Source organism: Phalangium opilio, unplaced genomic scaffold (genome assembly GCF_054372755.1).
Source record: "Phalangium opilio isolate 3A_F unplaced genomic scaffold, DU_Popi_V2 ptg000070l_1, whole genome shotgun sequence".
Lineage (NCBI taxonomy): Eukaryota > Metazoa > Arthropoda > Arachnida > Opiliones > Phalangiidae > Phalangium > Phalangium opilio.
The window spans coordinates 7,213,295-7,238,710 of NW_028324182.1; the positions used below are offsets into that span (position 1 = coordinate 7,213,295).

General features: G+C 35.3%; 1 protein-coding gene and 1 non-coding gene across 3 annotated transcripts; both read left to right on the top strand.

Moving 5' to 3' along the window:
* Positions 1–572: 572 nt before the first annotated feature.
* LOC149661355 (transmembrane protein 114) lies at positions 573–25,315 on the top strand. Of its 2 annotated transcripts, none has more exons than XM_089842835.1 (6): positions 573–764; positions 1,020–1,475; positions 21,717–21,824; positions 23,362–23,499; positions 23,585–23,682; positions 23,809–25,315. In XM_089842835.1, the coding sequence occupies exons 2-6, from the start codon at positions 1,238–1,240 to the stop codon at positions 24,076–24,078; spliced, it is 852 nt and encodes a 283-aa protein (XP_089698961.1). In that variant the 5' UTR covers positions 573–764; positions 1,020–1,237; the 3' UTR covers positions 24,079–25,315. The 2 variants fall into 2 exon arrangements, with proteins under 2 accessions (XP_089698961.1, XP_089698960.1); XM_089842834.1 differs by having other exon boundaries at positions 575–764; positions 1,020–1,478.
* Positions 16,702–16,775, top strand: TRNAF-AAA (transfer RNA phenylalanine (anticodon AAA)). Its single transcript has one exon. It is a non-coding gene; the product is annotated as a tRNA-Phe (tRNA).
* Positions 25,316–25,416: the final 101 nt, after the last annotated feature.

A 25,416-nucleotide genomic window follows, 5' to 3' on the forward strand; every position in this document is an offset into this window, starting at 1 on the left:
TACAATTTCACTTTCATTTCATTTCAGCACAAATACCTACTTAATTTTATTAGTTCAGTGACAATATAATTTTGAACACCTGACTTCATGAAACATAATCTCAGAAGTGGAATCAATTCACATGATTTAAGCTTGCTAAGTTCTAGGGGAATTTAAAACATTTGTCCATCTGACCTGGTACCTGACTTCAAGAGTGACTCGATTCTCTGCTAAATCATTCATTAAATCACAAAATTCTAAATCTAAACAACTTCCACGTCGACCTGAAAAAAAAAATTCCCCAAATTCCTCTTCATCCCGGGGATATTCTAAATAAATTAGCCACGTGACTATTTGGATGGAATCCACATTCTTTTTACCTGCAAGTGGTTGTAGCAAAGGACTACCCATAGAATCAGAAATTTGGAATTTACGTCTTCTAATCCCGTGGAGAGGGAGAGGGAAGGGGATTTAAAAAGTTCATCCTGTTTTGGAAGTTTGTTCCTCGCTCCCATCCCCCGTTCATTCCCCCGGGACTGTCCCGCCAAAATTCCAATCCCCCCTTCAAGAGTCTGCTTTCCTATCCGCTGTCAGTCTACCAACCAGTCTCAGTACGGCCAAAAGGCTTTAGTTTTACGAGGAGAGCGGTAGGTAAGAGGTATTTTACCAAGATCTTGCCGAAATTTCTAACGTACGTTGCGCACCTGTGACGCGCGCGCGGTTCCGCCACTTAGGTGCGTAAGTTCGGAAGCCGAGGCTTAGGATTAAAAACCGTATAATTCAAGGTAAATTATTAACTTTAATTTGTATTTTGTGTTACAGTTCAGTTGAATTCATCGGGTATACGATAATTACACGTTATATTAGCATTGTGGCGATGTTTAAAAGTCAAATTAGTTAAAACTTTGCTTAACAAGGAACCCGGTTTCGACGTTAGGCTTAGCGCTTATTCAAATTTAGGCCTAACAAGTTTTAGGCCTATTTGTCCAAATTAGAGACAAATATTTAACAAAGTATAATGTATTTGTTGTGTTTTCTAGTTTCTACGTCATAAAAGGGTTTGTTTTCGAGTGAAATTCGCATTGGATGTTCGATTTTGGTGAAAATCTTCGCGTTTTTTGTGCGTTTTTGCCCCTCGGGGCAATTTTAAAGAAGAAGAATAACACCATAAGCGAATTTGGATTAATTCCGCGAATCGTTCTCGCGGATTTAGGGAAATTTATCACGTGTTTAAGGGTTTGAAATTTACCGGTAAATTATGGCGTGTTCCGCGGTAACCCTTTCGGTAGCGACAATCGCTGCGGTAGTCGCTGTAGCTTGTTTAGGTATCGCGTTCGGTACGGACAACTGGTACGAAATCCGAGTGGACAGGAATAAAACCAAAACAAAGTTGGAAAGTACCGGAGGAGATTTAACGTCCATGGACACGGATATCCGATACTTTAGTCGGGACGAAGGACTTTTCCGCGTCTGCTTTCCTGATAAGAAACCAAAAGGTGGTAAGTTCAACATTTTTCTTTTTTTTTTTTAGACTTGTCTAGAACCAAATCTAAAGAACCCCTATAAAACGAAGGGTGTACAAAATAGTTTTTAGTGTAAACTGGTTGTAACTTTGATTTATCGCCAATCGGCTTAAGAATTTATTTATTTCACCCAAGAATAATTTGAATCACATTAACCAGAAGCAGTTTATTCAAAGTTATAGTTATAATAAGTTATTATCAAGTAACGCCATGCTTGTACGTCAGGTTGACGCGTTTATTGAACAGGTTTCTATTCCCTTCTCAAGTACGTTGAATCACCTCTTATTTTGCCCGGTGAATATATAGGGATAGCTTACAATCCAAAATCCCAAGTTTTTTTTTTCTTTTTGGAAGCATTTCAAGGTAGTGGTACAATGAAATTATTATATTCTGCCATGAATATTTCGAATTTACCTTACGGAAGGTAACGAGACGTATGCCGCTCTTGAAACATAATTTGCGAGCATTTATAATTGATGCATTTTTGTATAAACGATCAAATCGCATTAATAATTTTTTTTTATATTCTTGGAGAAATGAAAGAAACTCGTGCCTTAGTTTTTAATATAGTTTGGGGGTCGGGACACGTGAGGCCCCATCATCCATTCGGTAGTCTCGCTAGCCAAGGTGGTTTATAATAAAACGGGGGGATGAGAAATATTTTTCTTTTTACGTTGACTGGTATTTAAAAAGAGCTGCTGAAGTCCAACTTAATTTGCAGCGAACGTTAAAGGCACACGCGGCTTTTAAGTATATTTTTTAGTTTACTAAGAATATGTACCAAGCTACAATACTTCTGTTCTGTAATCTTAGGGTGGTATGAACTTAGCATCCTCTTGAAATGAAGAAAAATAACCTGTTTCTCTTCTCTACCCATGAGGAGAGTTGTGAGAAGTCCATCCGGAATTTTCAATAAGTGCAATGTTAGATCTCCCACTGTTTAATGTGAGTTTGCCAGACGTTTTGAGGCAATCTGAGTTTGCTACGCTCGTAACTACTATTACCTTTCCACGGAATTTTTTGGTCCTTTTGAAATGGCGCTTTTATGAACTACTGCCTGAGAAACTGAAAATTTTCATGACTCTTCTTATCGTAAAAATTCCCAGAAAAAAATTCTATAAAAACCTAAATTTAAATAATCGTAATAGTTAGTTATTTCGTTCGTTCGCGACTTGATTTGCCCAAAGATGTTTAATATTTGCGAACCTAGGACACCAAATTAAAAGATTAAAAGATTAAAATTTAATTAATAACTCTGGCTTTTAACTCTCATTAAAAGTAAATCGGTGGTTAATTAAATATAACCTTTGAATAAAACCAGTTTAAGCCAATTTAAAGGGAGCTACCATAGTAAGCAGGGATTTCTTGTTTTTTCTTTATTTTTGATTAAAACTCGTTCAACCTCACGAAAAATCACATTTTTTTTTGTTGAAACCAGAAAAGGTCACCGGGTTTATGAAGTTTCGCTTTGCTTTATTTTCTTGAAAAAACCAAAGAAAAAAAAAACCTTGTATAACTGGGAAACATTTTATTTTAAAATCTTTGGTTTGAATCTTCATACTTCGTTTGACGCTAAGATTTTAACGGATATGTATGAGGTTTTAAATTTAGGACGAAGAGGATATTATATTAGGTTATTTCCATTTTTTTAAAAATCGTTTTTCTTCAACACCGACTTGGGACTTTGCAAACCTCAATTCCTGGTTTTCTTTTATCTTTTATATTTTAAATGTTCGAAATCGACCTTAAGGCCATTTCATTTTATTTCATCCTTTTGTCAGATTTTTGTTGCCTCTTTTAGGGTCATTGCCAGAAAGCAAATGTAGATAGAGGAAAACATTGCCCTCGCTTGTGTATTTAAACACCCAACTTCTGAAATCCAAAAATACAATTTTATTTTGTTTTGCTCGGGCCCCGAAGGCTTTTGGGTTGTTGAAGATGACACCGGTTGGTATTTACCTAAATGAAAACCGCAAATGTTCCTTCGGGATTGTAATAAGCAGGTTATCAAATGGGAAATACAAGGCCATCTTAATGTTGTCACTGTTCTTCTTATTATCAGAAGTGTATAATACTTCTCTTCGAGAGAAGTGTACCACAAAGTAAGATGATTCTTCCCAAAATCATTTTACATTTGGAGTGCACAAGGTTACTAAACCGAATCACATACGCGAAGGATAAATAGTTCCCTCATCATTAAGTACTCTATTAGCGTTAACTATTTGCCAAGACGCATGCGCTTGTGGATGTTTGTCCCACGTCAAGACAATCAACCTTAAGGTTGAAGATTTAGTACCAAACAGTTATAGAATTAACCCCATCTGAAGTTTTATGAGCAGGAGAACAAACAAAAAGCGTGAGCCTGGGAAGAATCGTGTTACAATTACAAAACTGAAGTATTAAGAGGATACAGAGTGTCATCCTTCTACTATTATCCCCTTCTGGTATTATTAATTATATCAAGGACATAACACTTTTTTTAAAAAAAAAAAAATTCCTAAATACGATTCACCGAAATATTTTGATTTGCCCTGTGGTTATTTCCCATCGATGTCTCGGACATTTTGACGAATAATTGATGCTAATATTAATGAGTTTAAGGGATATCCTAGACCAGGATGTGTGTTACACCTAGGGGGAGGGGGGGAGTTATGAGTCATTATACGGAATTTTGTAAATTTGAGGAATTAACATAGGGATGACAGAACTTAAAAGTGGGTGCAAGGGAGAGTGACGTCATGTATAATTATATTTAAATATTACCACCTATTTTTGGGTTGAAAATGAGACAATGTACAGGGTGTTTCTGATAAGTCAGCCATAAATGGGCGATTCTGAGTTGGAAATGCAACATCTATGACATTGTACCGTCCGGGCCACGGTTTTCGAGTTATGATTTGAGTGTTTTACCACGTTTTCTCGAAATCTGAGAATGACTTAAATTGTCAATAGAAACGTTTCGGTTTGGCGTCGGGCTATAATAAACCGTTAGAGATTAGATCCGCTAACTTGTATTTTAAACTGTAATCATATTTATCCTTTCCTTCCAAGTTTGCAACGAAGTTTGTACATACGTAAACAACTCAATTTAGAATATGTCGGCCATGATGGAAACAGATGGATTGATTCTCTAAAGAATGTTTCCTCTCTTTTCTTTAATACAAAACTTTATCCCGTCTTTGGAAGAACTTAATAATAATGGCGTTAGTTGCGCCTTCCTTCCTTCATCGACCTCGTTCTATTTCGTTAATCGGTTAGATAGTATAGTCAACTACTTCCCAAAAATACGCATTATCCTGTAGACTGTAGATAGAGGTACCATAAAAAAGTCTATGTACTTTACTACGAAATTCATTCAAGCGAAAATATAAAATAGAAACCGCGTGCTCACCGCGAAACCTTAATCGATTTAAATCGCTGCTAATAATGACGAATATCGACCTCTAAAGTTATTTTAAAGTAGAACAAATATAGTCTAAAAGAAACGTCCAGGTGTAAATAGTCCTAGTTCTCATCTTGATACACAATATTTGGGGGATGTTCTTTGGGAAATCAATTTTCAGTCGAAAATGTAACTTCTAGGATATTTTGCCGTCCTGGCCACTGTTTTCGAGTTATGATTTGAGTGTTGAAAGTTTCATAAATTAGATAAATTAGGGATAGATTTAATTTTAGAAATAGGAATGGAGAACAGAGTAATGTGGGCGTCCCGGACCCCCTTCCACGGGACGGAGGGGAATGAAAGAAGAGGCGGGTCATAGCGACAGAGGTAAAAAGGAATTACGTATTTTTCGCCGTCCGCGTCAGCAACGTCATCAAAACGCAGTTTAAGTGAGCCAATAAGATAATTTAAACTTTTCGTTAAGTGTTAGAGGGAGGAGCTCTATATTGGGCTATGAGTCGGACTGAAGTAAATACTAACCGTTCTCCATTCATACTTCTAAAATTAAATCTATCCCTGTCTAGATTTCATGGAAGTCCCATACTAAACCAATTTTGTTTTGAAAATGTTCACACCTTATGAAATTCAATGGAATGTTTTGCACATTTGTATATATCTTAAGAAATACTATGATATTTAACTGATTCACAAAGATTTCGTGTTATTTCTGTGGTTTAATAGCATTTGCACGATTCCCCATCACAAATAACCCTAATATTCAAAGATGCAGGTTGTTTTCCGTATGCTATTGGCATTAAATCGCGTAGTTTCGTACGTAGTATCATTACACATAGTTTTCAGACTAGGAGGATTGATACCATTTACACCAGGAGGCCAGACTATTTGATACTGCTCTTTGTAAGCAAAGTAACCAAACTTCCTGGTGTAAATAATATCAATCCTTCTAGTCTGGAAACCATGTTTAGAGTCGGCACAGAATATACGCATCGTAGAACTTCAGAAACGTTGGTTGAAATTCCGATTCCTCCTCTTGAGACTGTGCTGGAGTTAATTTCTCCTAGAGAATGCAATGAACGTAAAGCTACACGTTCGTGTGATAAATACTTATTTTAGGTTTTTACGAGCAGTAATTTCGAATTGGGACAGACTGTAGAGCGAATTCGTGTTTTTCCACCTTAAGCGGTGCGTAACTACTAACTTGTAAATCTCTTCGACGAGTCTCCGATGTAAAGACGCTTTTCAACGCTAACCCCTCTTTCTTTGGACTGTTTCAATTTGAGAGTTCAATCTAGTTTTACTTCACTGAGCGGTAGAGTTTAATATCATGTCTGTTGCAAACTTGATGTGAAACGAACAGCCATAAATAAGTTCAACTTGATTAAGAAAGCGAGCGAAACAAATTTGTTTTCCCACGATGTTTTGGTGTTTAAAAATCGTCGTCAAAAGTTTAAGGTTGATTTAAATAAAATTGCTACTCTCTTAAACAATTGACATATATTTCCAAAAGACTACAAAATAAAGTACTTGAAAACAACGCTAATTACATTAAAAAAACCTTGGTTTTAATAAAACCGAATTACTGAGTTCAAGAATGTAATCAAAATATTCAAATTGCGGGTAAACTTTAATTTAGCTCGCATATTTAAAATACAGTTTTTTCAATAAATATCATTTATTCAAGGTTAATTATAGGATAATTTGTTAAAATTAAGGTGCGGAAATTAATTAAAATATATATTTTCTATGTATTTCTATATTTTACCCTTCATATTATAGGTTAGGTTTGGTTAGGTTAGGTTATATTTTTAAATATTTTATGGTATTTGGTGGCTAGGAAGAAGGAACTGGTCGGGTTTTTATGGTCATGAAAATATTGATTAAAATATTTTCCGCGACTTTAATGTAATTAATTATCATATAATTAACCTCCAAGAAATGATATTTATTGGAAAAACTATTTTGAATGTGCGAGCTAAAGTAAAGTTTTTCCCAAATTGCTTAGAACAAAAATGTAATCAAATTATTCAAATTAATCAGTTCAATAATATAATCAAAATATTCAAATTACTGTGTTCAATAATATAATCAAAATATTAAAATTACTTCAATTAAAATTCATTAAATCCAAAATATTCTATAGCAAGGACCTTTTAAGAATCCAGAATCAAAAGAGAAAGGTAGTTCGAATCAGTTCTTGATTCACAAAATAGGGTCTAACCCTGACAACACTGCAATGAAATTAAAGCCAAGAAAGAGAGTGTTGTTGTTTTCTAACCCTATTTAGTGAAAACGGTTTATTTTTAATCACAAGCCAAAATACACTAATCGCATTTAGTTCAATGTAGTACTAATTTCCTGCTACTAGTCAGAATCTAAAAATACAACACATACGTAAAGCAGCAAGCGTAATCGTGTTTTTCAACTAAATAATTTCATTGAAAGTTTTGAAAAACGTTTTGTTCAGGTACAAACACGTACTAAATTAAGAAAGGGGAAAAGGTAAATGTTTTCTAGCCTTTTATTAGAATTATAATAATGAAAAAGGCCATGTAGGAAGTAAACTTTTAGCAAACCTTTTTTAAACCCCGGCATGTTAAACAAAAACATTTACAAAAAAAAAACCACAACTAAAAACCACTTTTCCTGCTTACAAAATTGATGAGTTTTTTTTTTTGAAAAAAAAAAAAGAAAAATTATATTTTGTGTATTTAACTGCTGTAAAGTTTTTGTAAACTTGCGGTTCAATCGAACAATGGTCTGAAAACGTACCAACTCTAGCATAAAAAAAACTAAATTGAAAATGTAGTTTTAATCCTATTGGCCGCGAGGGCTCCAGGCCACTGCTGAAGTTGTAAGGGCAACTTATGTTTAGATATTTCTCGTAAAACAATTGAATTGTATCGTTATTTATTATTTTAGAAGAAAAAAATAGATTTGAAAAATTCTTTATTTTACCAAATTTAACGAAGGAAGTTCGTTAAAGGGTTACTAACGTTTAAAACATAAGACGATTTAAAAATAAGGAATGAAGCTTTTTAGTTAGAACTATCCCTTTAAATCTAACAATATTTAGAAGTAAATTAAGAATTAAGTAGTAAAATTCGTTTCATTCTTATTCCGTGACGTCATTCATAGATAACTCTATAACCAATAGAGACAGTCACTGTACAGGGTGTTTCTGATAAGTTTGCCATTAATTAAGGGGATATTTTTTGGGCTATTTTGAATTGAAAATGGCAGGCGTATAAGAATCACCCTGTATAAGTAAGGGAGTAAATAACAAACTTAAGTTTCTCAGGATTTGTCTGATGTTTCTTGCAGAATTTATTTTTTATAAAGAATCATTAGCAGTACGCCTTTTCAGTTTTTGGTAAAATTTAAAAGGGTACGGCCCTATACGATCCCAGCTTAATTAACGGCAAGTTATAACTAACCGTACACTAACGCCTATGGGCCAACAGGTGGTGGTAGTGGGTTTTCAATATCACCGAATACTTCTAAAAGTGCTTGGGCTGGTTTTAGATTTTTGACGGTAAAATTAAAATATGATTTAGGTTTTAAACATTTTCTAGAAAGTTTCAAAACTATCCCACGCGCTGATTTTTCTCAATTTTTTTTATTCTATTTGAACTCGGGGCCTGGGTAGGTAGATGTAAAGGTATAAAAATTTTTAAAAGAATAGTAAAGAGAAGTAAAAGTCAATAGGCGAGTCTCACTTTAAAAATTGAACTCTGGATAGTTACCATTCCTAAGACCGCGAGTCCCCAAAAGTTTGGGTTACACCCTTGTTTGGTAAAGTGCCACTTTTCCCAAGGACTTATTACCATATTTTTTATATATATAAAGTAGAATAATCGTTTGGTTATTATAAACCTAATTTTTAATAACACGTTTATAACGATTTAAACGTGGTTGTCAACTTCCCTTTTCATCTCTTCTGTTTATGTTTTTTTGTGGCGTTATAAATAATGAAATGTCCTGTTATCTGACCAAGGAGCGAGTCACTGTTGAACTGAAGGGACAGATTTAATTTTAGAAGTAGGAATGGAGAACGGAACGGTTAGTATTTACTTCAGTTATTCCGAATCATAGACCACCCAGTATAGAGCCCCTCCCTTCTAACACGTAACGAAAAGTTTAAATTATCTTATTGGCTCACTTAAACTGCGTTCTGATGACGTTGCTGACGGGCACGGCGAAAAATACGTAATTCTTTTTCACCTGTGTCGCTATGACCCGCCTCTTCTTTCATACCCTTCCGTCCCGTGGAAGGGGGTCCGGGATTTTGACGTGCGTCCAGATTACTCTGTTCTCCATTCCTACTTCTAAAATTAAATCTATCCCTGATTAAATTTAGTCTTTTTTAATAAATTGAAGAAAATTCGTTTTAGAACAAAGTGGTCTAAGTAACCCACCCCTCGATGTTACGAAACGACTGTCATCGTGGCCCTATTTTCGTCATTGTTATACGCGAAATTGGTTGTTTACCTCATTCGTCAAATTGCCGCGATTTGCATTTGTCATTGTATACAGAGCGAAGGTCGGTATTTGTACCTTTATATAACGAGTATAAAGGTTTTGGTTTATTATTATACCACGTAGGCCTTTCACAATTTATCCAAAACTTTCATAAGCATAGAAAAAACCAAATGTCCAGCTAGTTCTGGTTGAATATAAAATTGCAATTCCTACCAAGAAGTTATATCAGTATCTCAGAGAGAAGGTATAAGATGCCTAAGTATTCGCGCGCCATAGTCCCAGTCACCCTTTTCAAAATGCAAGGGGGGGATTAAAAGGAGGCCGGGCTATTTCGCCTGCTCTCCTCAGTTGGAAAATACAAGTAATTTTCGTCATTCGCGTCGCGCTGACGTGAGTTTTCAAGAACCAATAAGATGCTGGATGTAATTGAGAGGCGGGAATTACCCCCGGACCTACGTTTGGACTGGAGAAAAAGCTGGAAATGTGGCGAATTTATATCTTCTCCCTAATAAATTAGATATCACTTCTTGTTCCTACATTTAAAGCTATTTAAACAAGACGGCCCAAGGGCTCGTAATAGTAGCCACATCGTACGAGTGAATAGCCCCTCTATACCCTACCCTACCCCCACTACACCATTGATATGTATACAAATACGAATCGTTTGACTAAATCTTATTTGAAATAAATACTAACTCTAAAAAGATAACTTCGGTATCTGAGCAGGAACTTCACTAGGTACTGACCCTATATGAACCTTCTTTGAGCTAATTTAGTTGTGAATTTAAACAAACGAACATAAAAGATTTTCTCCGCACCCACGTGGTCTCGAACCCGGAGCCTTCGGTGTGTGAAGCGGGTGAGATAACCACTACACAGCAGAATACATATAAAAGTGAACATCGTTTGACTATATCTTATTTGAATTAAAAACTAACTATAAAAAGCAACTTCGGTATCTGAGCACGAACCATTAGACACGACTTCATCGGGCACTGACCACTTCGAGTACTGATCCTCTGAGGGATACTGACCACTTCGGGTACTGATCCACTGAGGGATACTGACCATCTTCAAAGATTGGTCTGTTAGGTATTGGCATTCAACGAAACTACCAACTGAGCCACGATACACGATGTTGAACCCTCTTTAATCTAAACTAGTTGTGAATTTAAACTAACGAGCATAAAAGAATTTCATCGCAGCCACGTGGTCTTGAACCTGGGGCCTTCGGTGTGTGAAGCGGTTGAGATAACCACTACACAGCAGATACACACACACAAGAGGGCATCGTTTTACTGAATCTTACGCGAATTAAAAGCTAACTATAAAAAACAACTTCCGTATCTTCATTAGACTACACTTTATTGGGTACTGACCATCTTTAACGATTGATCTTGCAGGCACTATCATTCAATGGCGCTACCAACTGCGCCACGCTACACGCTGAGGAACCCTCTTTGAGCTAATTTAGTTGTCAATTTAAACAAACGAACATAAAAGAATTTCTCCGCACCCACGTGGTCTCGAACCCGGGGCCTTTCGTGTGTGAAGCGGATGACATAATCACTACGCCATTGACACATAAGCAATTACAGATCGTTTGACTAAATCGTATTTGAATTAAAAACTAACTATAAAAAGGAACTTCGGTATCTGAGCACGAACCATTAGACACGACTTCAACGGGCACTGACCACTTCGAGTACTGATCCACTGTGGGAATCCGACCACTTCGAGTACTGATCCACTTAGGGATACCGACCACTTTGAGTACTGATCCACTGAGGGATACCGACCACTTTGAGTACTGATCCACTGAGGGATACTGACCACTTCGAGTTTTGACCATCTTCGAAGATTGATCTGTTAGGTATTGGCATTCAACGGCGCTACCAACTGCGCCACGATACACGATATTGAAACCTCTTTAATCTAAATTAGTTGTGAATTTAAACTAACGAGCATAAAAGAATTTCTTCGCAGCCACGTGGTCTTGAACCCGGGGCCTTCGGTGTGTGAAGCGACTGAGATAACCACTACGCCATTGACACATACACAATTACCACGGGTCGTTCGACTAAATCTTATTTGAATTAAAAACTAACTATAAAAAATAACTTCTGTATCTGAGCACTATCTTCATTAGACAAGAATTTATTGGGTATTGACCATCTTCGAAGATCGAGCTTTCAGGCACCAGCATTCAATGACGCTACCAACTGCGCCACGATACACGCTGTTGAATGCTATTTGAGCTAATTTAGTTGTCAATTTAAACTTCCGAGCATAAAAAATTTCGCCAGACCCTCGCGGTTCCGAACCCAAGGCCTTCCGGATGCGACAACCACTACACCATTGATATGTATACAAATACGGATCGTTTGACTAAATCTTATTTGAAATAAATACTAACCCTAAAAAAATAACTTCGGTATCTGAGCACGAACTTCACTTGGTACTGACCCTATATGAACCTTCTTTGAGCTAATTTAGTTGTGAATTTAAACAAACGAACATAAAAGAATTTCTCCGCACCCACGTGGTCCCGAACCCGGGGCCTTCCGTGTGTGAAGCGGGTGAGATAACCACTACACAGCAGATACATCTGAAAGTGAATATCGTTTGACTAAATCTTATTTGAATTAAAAACTAACTATAAAAAGGAACTTCGGTATCTGAGCACGAACCATTAGACACGACTTCAACGGGCACTGACCACTTCGAGTACTGATCCACTGTGGGATACCGACCACTTCGAGTACTGATCCACTTAGGGATACCGACCACTTTGAGTACTGATCCACTGAGGGATACCGACCACTTTGAGTACTGATCCACTGAGGGATACTGACCACTTCGAGCTTTGACCATCTTCGAAGATTGATCTGTTAGGTATTGGCATTCAACGGCGCTACCAACTGCGCCACGATACACGATATTGAAACCTCTTTAATCTAAATTAGTTGTGAATTTAAACTAACGAGCATAAAAGAATTTCTTCGCAGCCACGTGGTCTTGAACCCGGGGCCTTCGGTGTGTGAAGCGGCTGAGATAACCACTACGCCATTGACTCATACCAGAAGTAAATGAACCGAAGTTACCGGAGTCCTATTGTTTATTCATTAAGCACAAGTTCCTCACAAACCCCCATATTTCAACCCCGACGATAGTCTCGCTCCTCTACTCTTTCGAGTCACAACAATTTTGAAAACGCCACCAAGCGGCCAATGTTCGAGTAACCGGATTTTCCGGGAATTAGTTAAAGTTTTTAAAAATGGCGACTTTTTCCCTCGGAAGATTCTTTTGGGGAGAGGTTCACACTCTTTGAAAAACTTTTCGAGTAGGATAAGAAGACTTTTAACATACTTTTGTCCAATGTCTGACTTTAGAATTTCAATAAATCTTTCCCGACTTGAAGTCACAAATGGTCGATTAATATTTGAAAGGTATTTCAAAAGATCATCCCTAATGTTAGCATCCATTATCGAACGTAAGCCTAGGGCCTAGGCTCTAGGCTCCTAAGATAGAAGCAGACGCCTATTTCTCAAAACAACGACTATTTATTCATACTAACGATATTGCGCGGATTTGTAACTAAGCTGTAACTATGGTCTTTGGTGCCAGCGTTAAATTTCGAGACGATTCAGGTAGAGGTACAGCTACCTTGATTTTTACTACCCCCACGTTATGGAAAACGCATTATACAAATTTTGCCCTCTCCGGTAACTTCGGTTCATTTACTTCTGCTCATACACAATTACTACGGGTCGTTCGACTAAATCTTATTCGAATTAAAAACTAACTATAAAAAATTCTAGCCCATAATTAAGCCACATCGTTTACGTACTCTCGCTATCCCTACTATAATAAATATACTTCTAGTGAAATATCCCCTAATATACCGGTCAGAGGGAATAATTTTTCAATGGCTGCTTGGCAAAGAGAATCAAATATCACCAACGCCCGTTACTAAATTACTAATACTACTACTACTACCACTACTACTCAGGTAAAACTATTAGTCCCATCGATACCTTGTAGCTAAGAAGAAACTAAAACATTTCCAAAGCGCGCTTCTAGAACTCTCGCCCGGTCGGACTTTCTTTTAAAATTCTTCTTGATTTGAGGAGAAATTCACGTAAATTCTAATAATAAACACCATTCTATATATAACGTCGGTATTTACTTGCTTTTGCTTCTTAAAAATTGCCCTCGATTTCTTTGAATTTTGAAATCCGGGAGCGGGATGATTTATTGCGTGAAACCCTTATTGTCGACGGGTGACCGGAATTTTAAAGGGAGTATTAAACCTTCCATTTAAATTAAGGCAATACTAAAATCCTCCCTCTCTCTAGCTTTAAATATATCGAGGAAACGTAAACCACAATTCACAAAGCTTAACCTTACCTGTACAATTAAATGCAATGCTTAAACATGCTATTATAATCCCCATCCTTTTAAAATACACGAACGAAAAATATCACCTCACCACAATTCTCTCACGTTCACTCTCCCTCCCTTAAATGACGAACGAAAAATTTTATCCTGCCAAAGGCATAAAATAACCATTTCTTCGGTTAGCTCTGACATAACCATTTCTTTGGGTAACTCTGACCACTTTCCAAATCGCGAAAAACTACTACCACGACGACGACCACCACCACCACCACTAGTACCACCACAGGCTCGCGGGACAAACTAATAGCCTCATCGTATATATACGATGTGGCTAAAAAAGAAATAGACTTTCACAAACATTTTTATCAATTTTAAAAGTACATTAATTAAGAACCACAAGGTTAGCATCATCTTGTTTAGTTATCTAAAATTCTGTAGAAGCGAAAATGAGGAGGGAACACGTGACTTGGTGGTGGTTTAATATCCCTTTTTTTAATTTGCCCCGCGCTGTCACTCATTGTCAAAAATTCCTCAAGGTAACCGTAGAAATTCCAAGGAATGAAAGAAAAAAAAACCGGACCAAAAGCGCCACGTATTTCTGTCTTAAAGTTTAAGATTTAATAGTATTTTTAATAAACATTAAAAGTTTTTTCTCGGAAATTAAAAAAAAACACAAGGGTTCAGAAGGGGAAGGTTGAAAAAGATGTAGTTAGCCTTGATGAGAAAAAAAAAAAGATAATTTACATTCATTCTCAAAATTCCTAAAAGTAGAATTTAAACATAATAATAATACCCCTATGGTATACCGTATATACGACACGATGTTTAGCTGCTAAGCTAATGGTGGTGCCATTGTAACAGTAACAATTTAACGTAATTAGATCAGATTGAAAGAAAAAAAGCACTTTGAATGGACCCTCCTTTTAATATTCGAATTTCGAATTTAGTTAATTATAAACTTCCTTTTCTTTTGACATTTATTGATAAAAATCGGTAATATTTATGAATGATTGAAAAGAATGTAAAGAAACTATTGTACCTATATAATTTTCTACTCCGATTCCTTGAGAATTTTACTTAAATAGGCATAGTTTTTTTTATTATTTATTTAATAATTTTCCGACAGTCTTTTATTATTAAAATCGGAAATTCGCGTGTGCGGCCCGGGTCTAACCCTCAATTGCGCGGCGTTGTTTGCTAAAAGTATTTGTCCCCATTAATTGTTCCAAATCGAAGAATACAGTACCACCATTTATTTTTTATTCGGTGTCTGTCGGAGTTATATGCATGTGTGTCCTAAAACTAATTTCCGAAAAAAAAAAAATATTTCTTTTCTTCTAATTTGGAAGACATATATACCTTAAATTTAAATTTATCCGTGACTACAAGAAGGGAAATATATTGGTACTTTAGCCTTTGATAGTTGTCTAAGGATAAGTTGAATTTTTTCTTACCTTTACATATACTGGCAACTTTCATAACAATAGAGGCGAAGTGAATCCCCCATCAAACTGTCCCAAATTCCTTTTTTCTCTGGGATTTTCTTTTATACTGTATATTCTATTACTTATTATATGGAAGCGTGGTTTCAGAAGTTGTATAGTTTGCGTAATTGAGAGTGTATCGGCGGATTGATACTTAATGTTTAAGCCCATAGGGGTCTTTTTTCTTTTGGAAAATATCTTTTCGTCACACTTGGTAGAATCATGGTAGCTCATTGTTATTTAGACCTCTAGATTTTTTTAACGATTAGAGCCTAGATTCGTACAGTTTTCATTTTCAACCTTAATTTGCAACGTAGGTTAAAGTTACCGCCTTCCTTTTGTTGTCTACAGTTAGATGTGTTAGTCTTGCCTTTGAATTCGCTCACTCGAGAAACAGTTCTTAGTTGAAATAATGCGAATTTGTAAGGTTAGGCGTGTAGAAAACTCAACAACAACGTTGGGTTGAAACTGCGGTTTCATTATCGTAGAAATAAGCTTAGTATCTTACACAATAAAACAATTTGTATTTTGAAAACCATTATTTTTGACTTAGTACAGAAATTACCCCTTTTTTCTAAATTTTGCAACATTTTTTTTGGTTTTGTTTTGTCTAATGTTAGTTTACTAGTACGACTTCAGGTTGCAACACAGGGTTTGAGAAATTAAGCAGAATGTTCATTACATGAAACATTTCAACTCTGATTCCATAAGAGATACAGTGATGTCATTTGGGTATGTTGTAGCCCTATTTCTCCCCTTTCAAACAATACTAAATGCTTGGACTTACAACAATTAGTGCCTTTAGTAATTAAGTAAAATGTTCATTTACGTTCGATCCGTAGGATTAACATGGGTTATTTACACGAGAACTTCTAACTCTGATTCTATAAGAGATCCATTGAAGTCCTTTGAGTATGTTATAGCCCTATTTCTGCAATTTCCAGCAATACATAATACTTGGGGTTACAACAATCATAGATTTATGTTAAGAGTGACTGAAAAATTCTATCAAATTTAGTAGTTTATCATTATCGTTTTCGTTACGTAATGGGAATTAAACTTTGAACAATTTAATTGATTTTAAAGGTTGAACTTTTCAGTTTTCAATTCAGGGTATTAAAGGTGTGGTTGAGAAAAACAACTTTATAATATTTCGAACCAATTTAATTTTAATTTAAAGGTTTTTCTGTGGAATCATAGTCTATTGAAAAAATCGCCTCTGGCACAGCTAAGTGTGTGTGTCAGACATAAGCTTTAACATTTGCTTTTATATTCGCGGTTATTACTCATAACCGAAATTGCCTTCAGGTGCTGCCGTAGTTTTTAAAGGACATATCTTTAATTTGAATGCTTGTTAATTCGAAGGGAATTTTATCAAATTAAATAAAATCTTATCTAGTTTCTGTATTGAAGGATTTTATCGTAGTAACGTGGCCCATTAGCTCAGTTGGTTAGAGCGTCGTGCTAAAAACGCGAAGGTCGTGAGTTCGATCCTCCCATGGGCCATTTGAAAATTTATTTTGAATTTTGAATTTATTTTTTTAATTAACTAGTTACATAAGTTCATAAGATGTGTTTCTTAAGTTTGTCACTAGTTACTGAGAGCTTGTAATGAAGTGAATAAGGTAGGTCATAGATTCGAGGTAAAGCGACGCCTGGTGAGGCGCAGTCAAAGACTTAGTACAGACTAAATAGGAAGATGGACTGCAAAACCGAGTGTAGTCAATTCTCGTGTCGTTCTCAAACTATCTCGAGCTGTAAGTCTCCAGAATTACGAAGTATAGGTAGTGTCATACTTATGGACCATATCTTATAAACTTATGGTAGTAATTCCTAGAACACAAGTTATTCATAAAATTCAAGAATGTGGTCGTCCGCTCCTTGAGAACATGATTGAAATTTGTATCGCTGAATTTCCATGTTTAAAAAATTTCAAACTCAGGATTTTTTTTGTAAATTAACTGGGTCATTCGCGGCTTAATAAAGTGTAATAAATAACTCGGGGAGGTTTGACCGGATCTTTTTAAAACATTTTTATGTACCCTTATCTATGGTGCATGCGAGTGTAACCCATTTTCATGGCTACTACTGCTGGTCTGGTGCCAAAATCTAGGCAAACTGTATATGGAGGAAAGTTTTTACTATACGCTAGAGTGTGAGAAAAAACGTAAATCGCTAGTTTAAAAATTCAACACGATGTAGAAGCGAAACTTAACCGTGAAAAAAAAAGGAGAATTAACCCATATAACACAGAAACCATTTAAGATGAACGCAATTTATCATTTTTTTTTATTTAAAAAAAAAGTTGAAATTCGCTTTCGAGTAAATTTCTATCGGCACGAATTAATTTTACTTATTCAGGAATTCTCCTCAAATTCCGGATGAAACTGTACATGAATTTATTTTATTCTAACGTGAATGTAAATTGAATTGAGAATTAGAGAATTTTTATGTAGTTCCAATATGGGGAAAGAAATAAAGCTTAGGCTTCAATTTTATGTTTTGATAGACTAATACCAAGAAGTGATATCTACTTTATTAGGGAGAAGGTATAAATTCGCCACATTTCCAGCTTTATCTCCAGTCCAAACGTAGGTCCGGAGTTAATCCCTGCCTCTAAATTACAAGCAGCATCTCATTGGTTCTTGAAAACTCACGTCAGCGCGACGTGAATGACGAAAATTACAATCATATTTTCCGACTGAGGAGAGGCGAAATAGCCCGGCCTCCTTTTACGTCCCCCCTTGTATTTTGAAAGGGGGACTGGGACTATGGAGCGCGAATATGTAGGCATCTATACCTTCTCCCTAATAAACTAGATATCACTTCTTGCTAATACCAAACAAGAGGAGGTATCAAGCTTTCATTAAATTTAATATATTCTTGATAAAAATCATATTATTCGTGATCTTATTAGGTTTTGATTTAAATCACCTTAGGGAGAAAAAAGAATTCGTGAGCGTGCGTGACTCACGATGATATTCGTGATTGTGTTATTAAATATAATACTCCGTATATCACACTCGTAAATCCTATTGCGTTTTACATTCTTATATTTTACCAGAGTTAAAGGCGTCAGTTGATAGATAGTTTTAATGTAAGTTATGCCTCGATTTTTTATATACTAAAATCTTAACTTGAACCCAGCAAGTGGAATTCAAAATTCCTTCAATATTGTAAAATTTCGTAGTTATAGAAGAAAATTAAGAGGTACTTCTTAACTTCTTCTAGAGATTGATTTAAATAATCTTTTAAAGGCCGACTTCCATCGAAAAGGGTTCTTACGAACTGAAAACCGTGCATCGAGAGTAACAATGGAGCGACCGTGCCGATTTTGAGGGGTTCTTACGAACTGAAAACCTTGATACGGGGGTTCTTACGAACTGAAGATAAACAATAGATATTTTCCTTCAGAGGGTCGTAAAAATCGGGAATAAAATATTTAAGAGACTTTCTATTGTTTATCTTCAGTTCGTAAGAACCCGCATAGCAAGGTTTTCAGTTCGTAAGAACCCCTCCAAATTTTGCCCCAGTGGGGACTCGAAAATTGACACGGTCGCTCTATTGTTAAGAATCGATGCACGGTCTTCCTTTTCGGTGGAAGTCGGCCTTTAAGAGGTTTTAACGATTTTTTATATTAATTTATATTTTTTTTTTTCAAACTGTATTGGTTTAGTTTGAAAAATTGAAATTGAAATTTTACATTAATGGTGACATATATATTATGATGATGTCCGAATTTTATTTACAAGTTATGTAGAAAAAAAATCGAATATATTTAGGTCGAAAAATCTAATTATTTTTTCAATTTTATTTTCGGTCATTTCAATGTAAAAACGGTATCAAATAACAGCGTGAAAAGAAGAAAAAAAGAGTCAACCTCAATTTGTTTTTTTCTTATAAATTCAATTTCACGCGTAAGAAGTTTGCAAATCGTTCCAGACAAGCGTTGTAAATCAAAAATAAATTAAGATGCATAAAATAAATAAATATGTAGGTCTTGAATATTCAAATATTATTTCGCCTGTTATGGTATAGGCTTCTAGAATTTCACGCAGGTCCAACAAAAACTCCACTTTTATATTGGAAATTGAAACTAGTTTTGCAAGGACATTAGTACTCTTAGTGGGTAGTCAATAAGAATGATTTATATAGTATTCGGCCATTTTTAAAAATGGCGGTGGAAATGGTTACAACGTCCATGCGTTTCAACTTGGTTTTACCAAAAATGACATGTAGAAATTATTGGTTAATCACAATATCATAGAGAAGATGGGAATGATTTTCCGGCTTTTAGCTTAAAATACTCCACCATGTTTTAAAATGGCTCCCAAGAAAGTTACCGAGGATTTTTCAACTACACATTTTAAAAAGTTTCTTAGGAAAGAAATTAAAAATTCTCTCAATGTTTAGTAAATTAACTTCAATCCCTTCCTCGAAATCCTTCCTGTTGTTAAGGCCCTTTGATTTTAACAGCTCACCCAATTAGCCATCTGTACCAGTACTCAATTCCTCCCTTTGACCATTTTACACGCTTGAAGTGTCTCGTATCCAACAAACGCAAACTAAGCAAGCAAGCAAGGTCGTCGAACCGACACTCAGACAACTGTCAAACAAATTAAGAAATGTTTCGCCCAATTTGATGAAGAAATGCAATGTCAAAATCACCTCTATATAGACGGAACGGACATTCATTCTATGACCAAATCCAAGATAAACCCGTTGAGATTACCTAATTGGAACTAGAAGTTCATTTCCTTGAAGTAAAACATTTGGCATCTACTATACTCTCTATGCTGGGCAGCAATTGGTCAGAGCAGGGATAGATTTAATTTTAGAAGTAGGAATGGAGAACAGAATAATGTGGGCGCGCGTCAAAGTCCCGGACCCCCTTCCACGGGACGGAGGGGTATGAAAGAAGAGGCGGGTCATAGCGATAGGGGTAAAAAGGAATTACGTATTTTTCGCCGTCCCCGTCAGCAACGTCATCAAAACGTAGTTTAAGTGAGCCAATAAGATAATTGAAACTTTTCGTTACGTGTTGGAAGGTGGGGCTCTTTACTGGGCTATGAGTCGGACTGAAGTAAATACTAACCGTTCTCCATTCCTACTTCTAAAATTAAATCTATCCCTGGTCAGAGATAAATATATAGGTATCATATGCCGAACAAACCTGAGAGATACCATATACCAAAATTCTGTCTTTCAGAATATATTGACTTCTTTTAAGACTCATCTTTTTCATATTAGATTGCTATCGTCATTAACTTGATTATGAAAATATTATGACTTATATGGAATTTTTCATATCAAAATATTTGCGATGATATGCGGAAAAGGCACGCTATTGTTTATGATAGATGGATCACAAACCACTCCCCTCCAATTGTATGCGGACCCTCCCCTTAATTTAAAGTGCCATAGTTAATATATTTTCCCTTAATTTGCTTTATGATTAGCAAAAAAAAAAAAATTTGATATTGTTTAAAGAAAGAATGGAGATATATAGAAATTGGAATAATTTCCGGTTGGTTCGAAATTATATGCCATTTATTCCGGAAGACGGACGGGGATCGTTAACGTTACGCCCTGTCGATTGGAAAAGTGCTCTAATTTATTAATCGAATTTTTTTATTGAATTAAAAATTATTCAGAATATCATGAATATCAATTAGGACTTTATTTTATAAATTTTTGTAAACTCATTATTTCGATAAAAGTAAAGGTTCGTTAAAGGGAGTAATAATAAGATTGATATTTTGGTTAAACGGGGTTGCCACAAGTCAGGGAAAACCTGGATAAGTCCGGGAATTTCAAATGGGTCAAAAAGGTCAGGGATTTTTAAGAAATTCAACAAAGTGACTAAAATATACACAGTTCAACAATCCAGCTGGGTGACGTTTTAAACACCATTTTAGTAGCGAGGTCACGTTTGACCAGACACCAATGTTTTACGTTAAATTAATATTCAATAATGCGATTTAAACGCAATTGTCTAGTTATATTTAGAATAATGAAAATTGGGCCTAAAACGTCAGGGAAAAACCTGGAAAATTCAGGGAATATGAATCTGAAAATATCGTGACAACCCAGCTCTGCGATGAACCTCGTGTAGGCCTATACAAAATTTGGCTTATTTATTTTAGCAGAGCGTTTAGCATTACACGACTTGGTTTATAGTTTTATCTATTTTCCGGTCTCTTAAATCGGCACCATCACGTTCAAACCAGGAAGAATGTATATATACACTTTTAATATATGTATTATTTTATTTATTTATTTATTTATGTATTAATGGTAGAAAATGTGACCCGCAAAATAATGGCGCCGAAGCGTGTTATACATATATCTAAAAATATTTAGGTCTTACTTAGACCCGATTCAATTATGAAAATGAGTGAAATTCAATCCAATCTAATGATTTTCGTTTTGATCTATTTGTTACAGTTGACTTGTACATGTCACCGATCCAGACTGAATGCCTAAATATTAACTATTACATTCCGGAAGACGATACGTCCGATAAATTCAGCGAACAACGATGGGAAAGACTGCGTAAGTTAAATGCTTCGTGATCTCGTTCATTTTTTTATTTTCTTACTAACCCAAATTATTAGGCAAGAGGTGAAACTGTTTAGACAATAATAATTTTTAAAATCAGTATCTTGAAACTATAGTTTTGAAGGAAAATTAGTCTAATCTTCGGCCATCTTGCAAAATGGTGGCCATATATGTTACAAAAACTTTTTGACGTCATAAATGCTTGGGTTTTTTATACATAGTGTAATGAAGTGTATATTCTTAAAGGTCTGTTAGAAATTAAGGGGATGTTCTTTTGGACTATTTCGAGTCAAAAATGTTTTGTGACATTTTACCGTCGGGGTAACCGTTTTGTTACATTTGGTGTGTTTTACGGATGACCCCTTAAAATTACCACGAGAAACTGAAAGAAAATGGTCATTTAATTAAGGGGTTATTCGTAAAACACTCCAGTTATAAGTTGAAAACTGTGGTCCGAACGACAAAATGTCATAAAGAACACTGCCCATAATTTCTGACAGACCTATGCATATCTGTTGATAATGATTATCGCATTCCTTAGTAAACAAGGGAATGCGGACGCGGATTTATACGCAACACGTAATAATATATGAATCAAAGTAGTTCTTGAACATGAATCTAGAGGAGTCATATAGTCTATCCGAAACCCAAACCAATGCAATGCGAGACACAAGCGGGCATTGATCTTTTGCCTTTTTTACATTCGAGTTTTTTAAAGCTTCCTCCTTCTGGAAATGTTATACCTACCGTTTTGATCTTACCTGGGCGAATAGACCGGTTTACCCGCTCCCTAATGTTAATGTTAATGTTACCGATAAAGTTTAAACGAAGTGAGAGATAGGCATATTTCTAAAGGTTCTGCCTAATTGCTCGAGGTGGTGGTAGTGGTGTTGGTTCCTGATTATGAAACGAGGCGAGACCGGGAGGGGTTTGTTACTTTGAACGCTTTTAAATGACGATTCGCTTTCTAACGAGTCGACGGACGATTCATGAATAATCATGGTCACACGAAATTATACGGTTTTAACGTTTCCCGGTTTATTTGGTTCCGTTGATACGAAATTTGACTCCCTTTTTCTTGTCGGGGTCGAGCTGGTTGGTATCTATCGTTTCTTCTTGATTTCCTTCCTCTGAAAGAAAGTGTTCGATATCGGCGGAAATGATTTAAAGAAGGTCGCGCTTCCGCCTTATACGCTAATCCATTTTTTGAAAAAAAAAAGAAAATAAATTATTCAAATTGAATAAATTTCAATTAAATTTCTCGTTTCCGTGAATCGTTTTTGAATAAGAAAGAGGGGAATTAGAAAGGGAGTTTGATAACCTTATGGGTTTTGATTGATGAAAGAATAGATATCGTCTCGATCGGGGTATCATTTAAATTAATTAAATCCAGGAAGCCCTAACTCCCAAATTAAAGGGTTAGTGGCATCGTAATTTTCCAACTTTTATTGCGAAGAAAAACGTTCAATAAAGATAATACCAATTGGTGTCCAAAGTTTATTCACAGTTCGTTGTTTTATAATTAACGCAGATATGGCCCGCTCTATGGTAGCCTTGTTCATAGTGGGTTTCTTCTTCATATTCTTGTCTTTCTTCACTGGAATTGCTGGCTGTTGGAAAAGATCTCATGGCAATATTGTCGCTACTGGACTGCTGCAACTCTTATCTGGTAAGTAATTTGTACATTGCCATGAAATCGTGGTCAAAAATATGAGGAGTGATATTAGTAAGTACAAATTTTATATATCTTGTAGCTTTGGTATCCGCTGGATCCATGGGTTTATGGCATGGAGTACAGTACTACGACTACCAAAAACTTAGAGATGAGATGTCGTATTTTGAATGGCCTGAGGTAAACTACACTATCTGATTTATTAAATTCAATCATTTAATTCGCAAGGTCTTATGAGGAAAAAAAAATTCAATGTTGTTTCAAACCTGTTTCTTTTTCTTTATTTTTTATTTTTATGCCCCGCAGGTTCTAAGACAACGTGGTGTCACCGAATTTTTTTACGGATGGTCCTACATTCTAGCCTGGATCGGAGTTGGCATGTCCCTGATCACCGCCATTTTGTTTTTATCAGCAGCTAGATGCGTACGTCACGAGAAAAAAGCCGAACAAGCCAAAAATATGCAATATTTGATGCCTGTTTATCCGGACAAACGTCAACCATACGGATATGGTTATGCCTACCCTGGACCTTATTATCCTGGAGGGTCCCAGTATGGTGGTCCATACTCTTACTAAAGCAACCAATAACCCTTAAGAAGAGTCTGGACAAAATAAAAATAGTTCAGTTGTGTTTATGAGGGGAGGGAACGTAATTTTTTTCCCCATAGGTTTCAAGTATTGATAAACCATTTTTTGAACAACATCGTTGAACAGTTGAAATCTTTTAGGGTTCAGGCTCATTTGAAAGTAAAAAATTTTTTTTTTAAACTTAAGACCTACAATGAACTTACTACTTGCTCTGGAAGTAAACCCAGTGGACATTTGGGGGTCGAACTGCCTCGTTTTTGGGTAACAATATAAATACATGTCCCTACAATGATCCTTAAAACGTTTTTTAAACAAAATTTACATGAAATATAAAATTTAAATGACCAATCTTTGAGGATCAAGGGTCAAGAAAATTTAAGGTTTAAGGCACATATTTTTGGGGTACTACCAAATGGGTACCAATTTATTTAAAACGGAACAATTTACAGATCCAAAAACTTTTCGATAAAAACAATGTGCCAAGTTTTATTTTTTGGCAGTTTTTAATTTTTACATACAATAATTAATAATATAATAATTAATAAGAGCGTGCCTTAAATTGCAATTATTTTTGATATATTGGAATCTACTTAATTAGTGACTAAAATCTCTACACAAAAACAAACAATTGATTTATTAAAAATCCTAGAGGTTTTTGATAAAATAAAAATTAAAATGTTTAATCTTTAAAAGTAATTATTTTCCCCTCGGATGATTAGTAAAATTAGCGAGCATTCAATTAATAACTTAAATGAGAAATTAATTACTTTTAAATTAGACATTCATTAACGTGTAAATAGGCATTATAGTAATATTTATTTTTTTCTTCCTAAACTTATATGTTTTTGATATTATTTTTAGTGGACAAGGCGTGTTTCTATATCTATAATTAATCTTCGGCTAAATTAAGTTTTTAATTAACAGTTTATTTAATCGGAGATTAAATTCAAATGGTCGGACGTTAATTTTTAATTAAAAACAAACGAAAGGAACCTCAATTTTTAAAAAAATTTCGTATATGTAATATTTTTTGGAGATAACGAAAAATTCTTCAAAATTATTACAATTTAACCCCGTGAACTTTAGTGTGGCTTTGATTATATTTCTCCCATCTCTCTTGGCCATCATATACGATGGTTTATCCGACTTTTTTTTAATATGTGTATCATATAATTTGTTTTTATTATCATTTAAATATATTAAAAATTGAATTTTTCAGTCAGGAGTTCAAGATTGAAATTTTCACTAAATACTTCATTATTTTTACAGGGTGACATCCAAAAAGGACTGCAGTTTTATGGGTGAAATTGAGTTGCAAATGTTTAG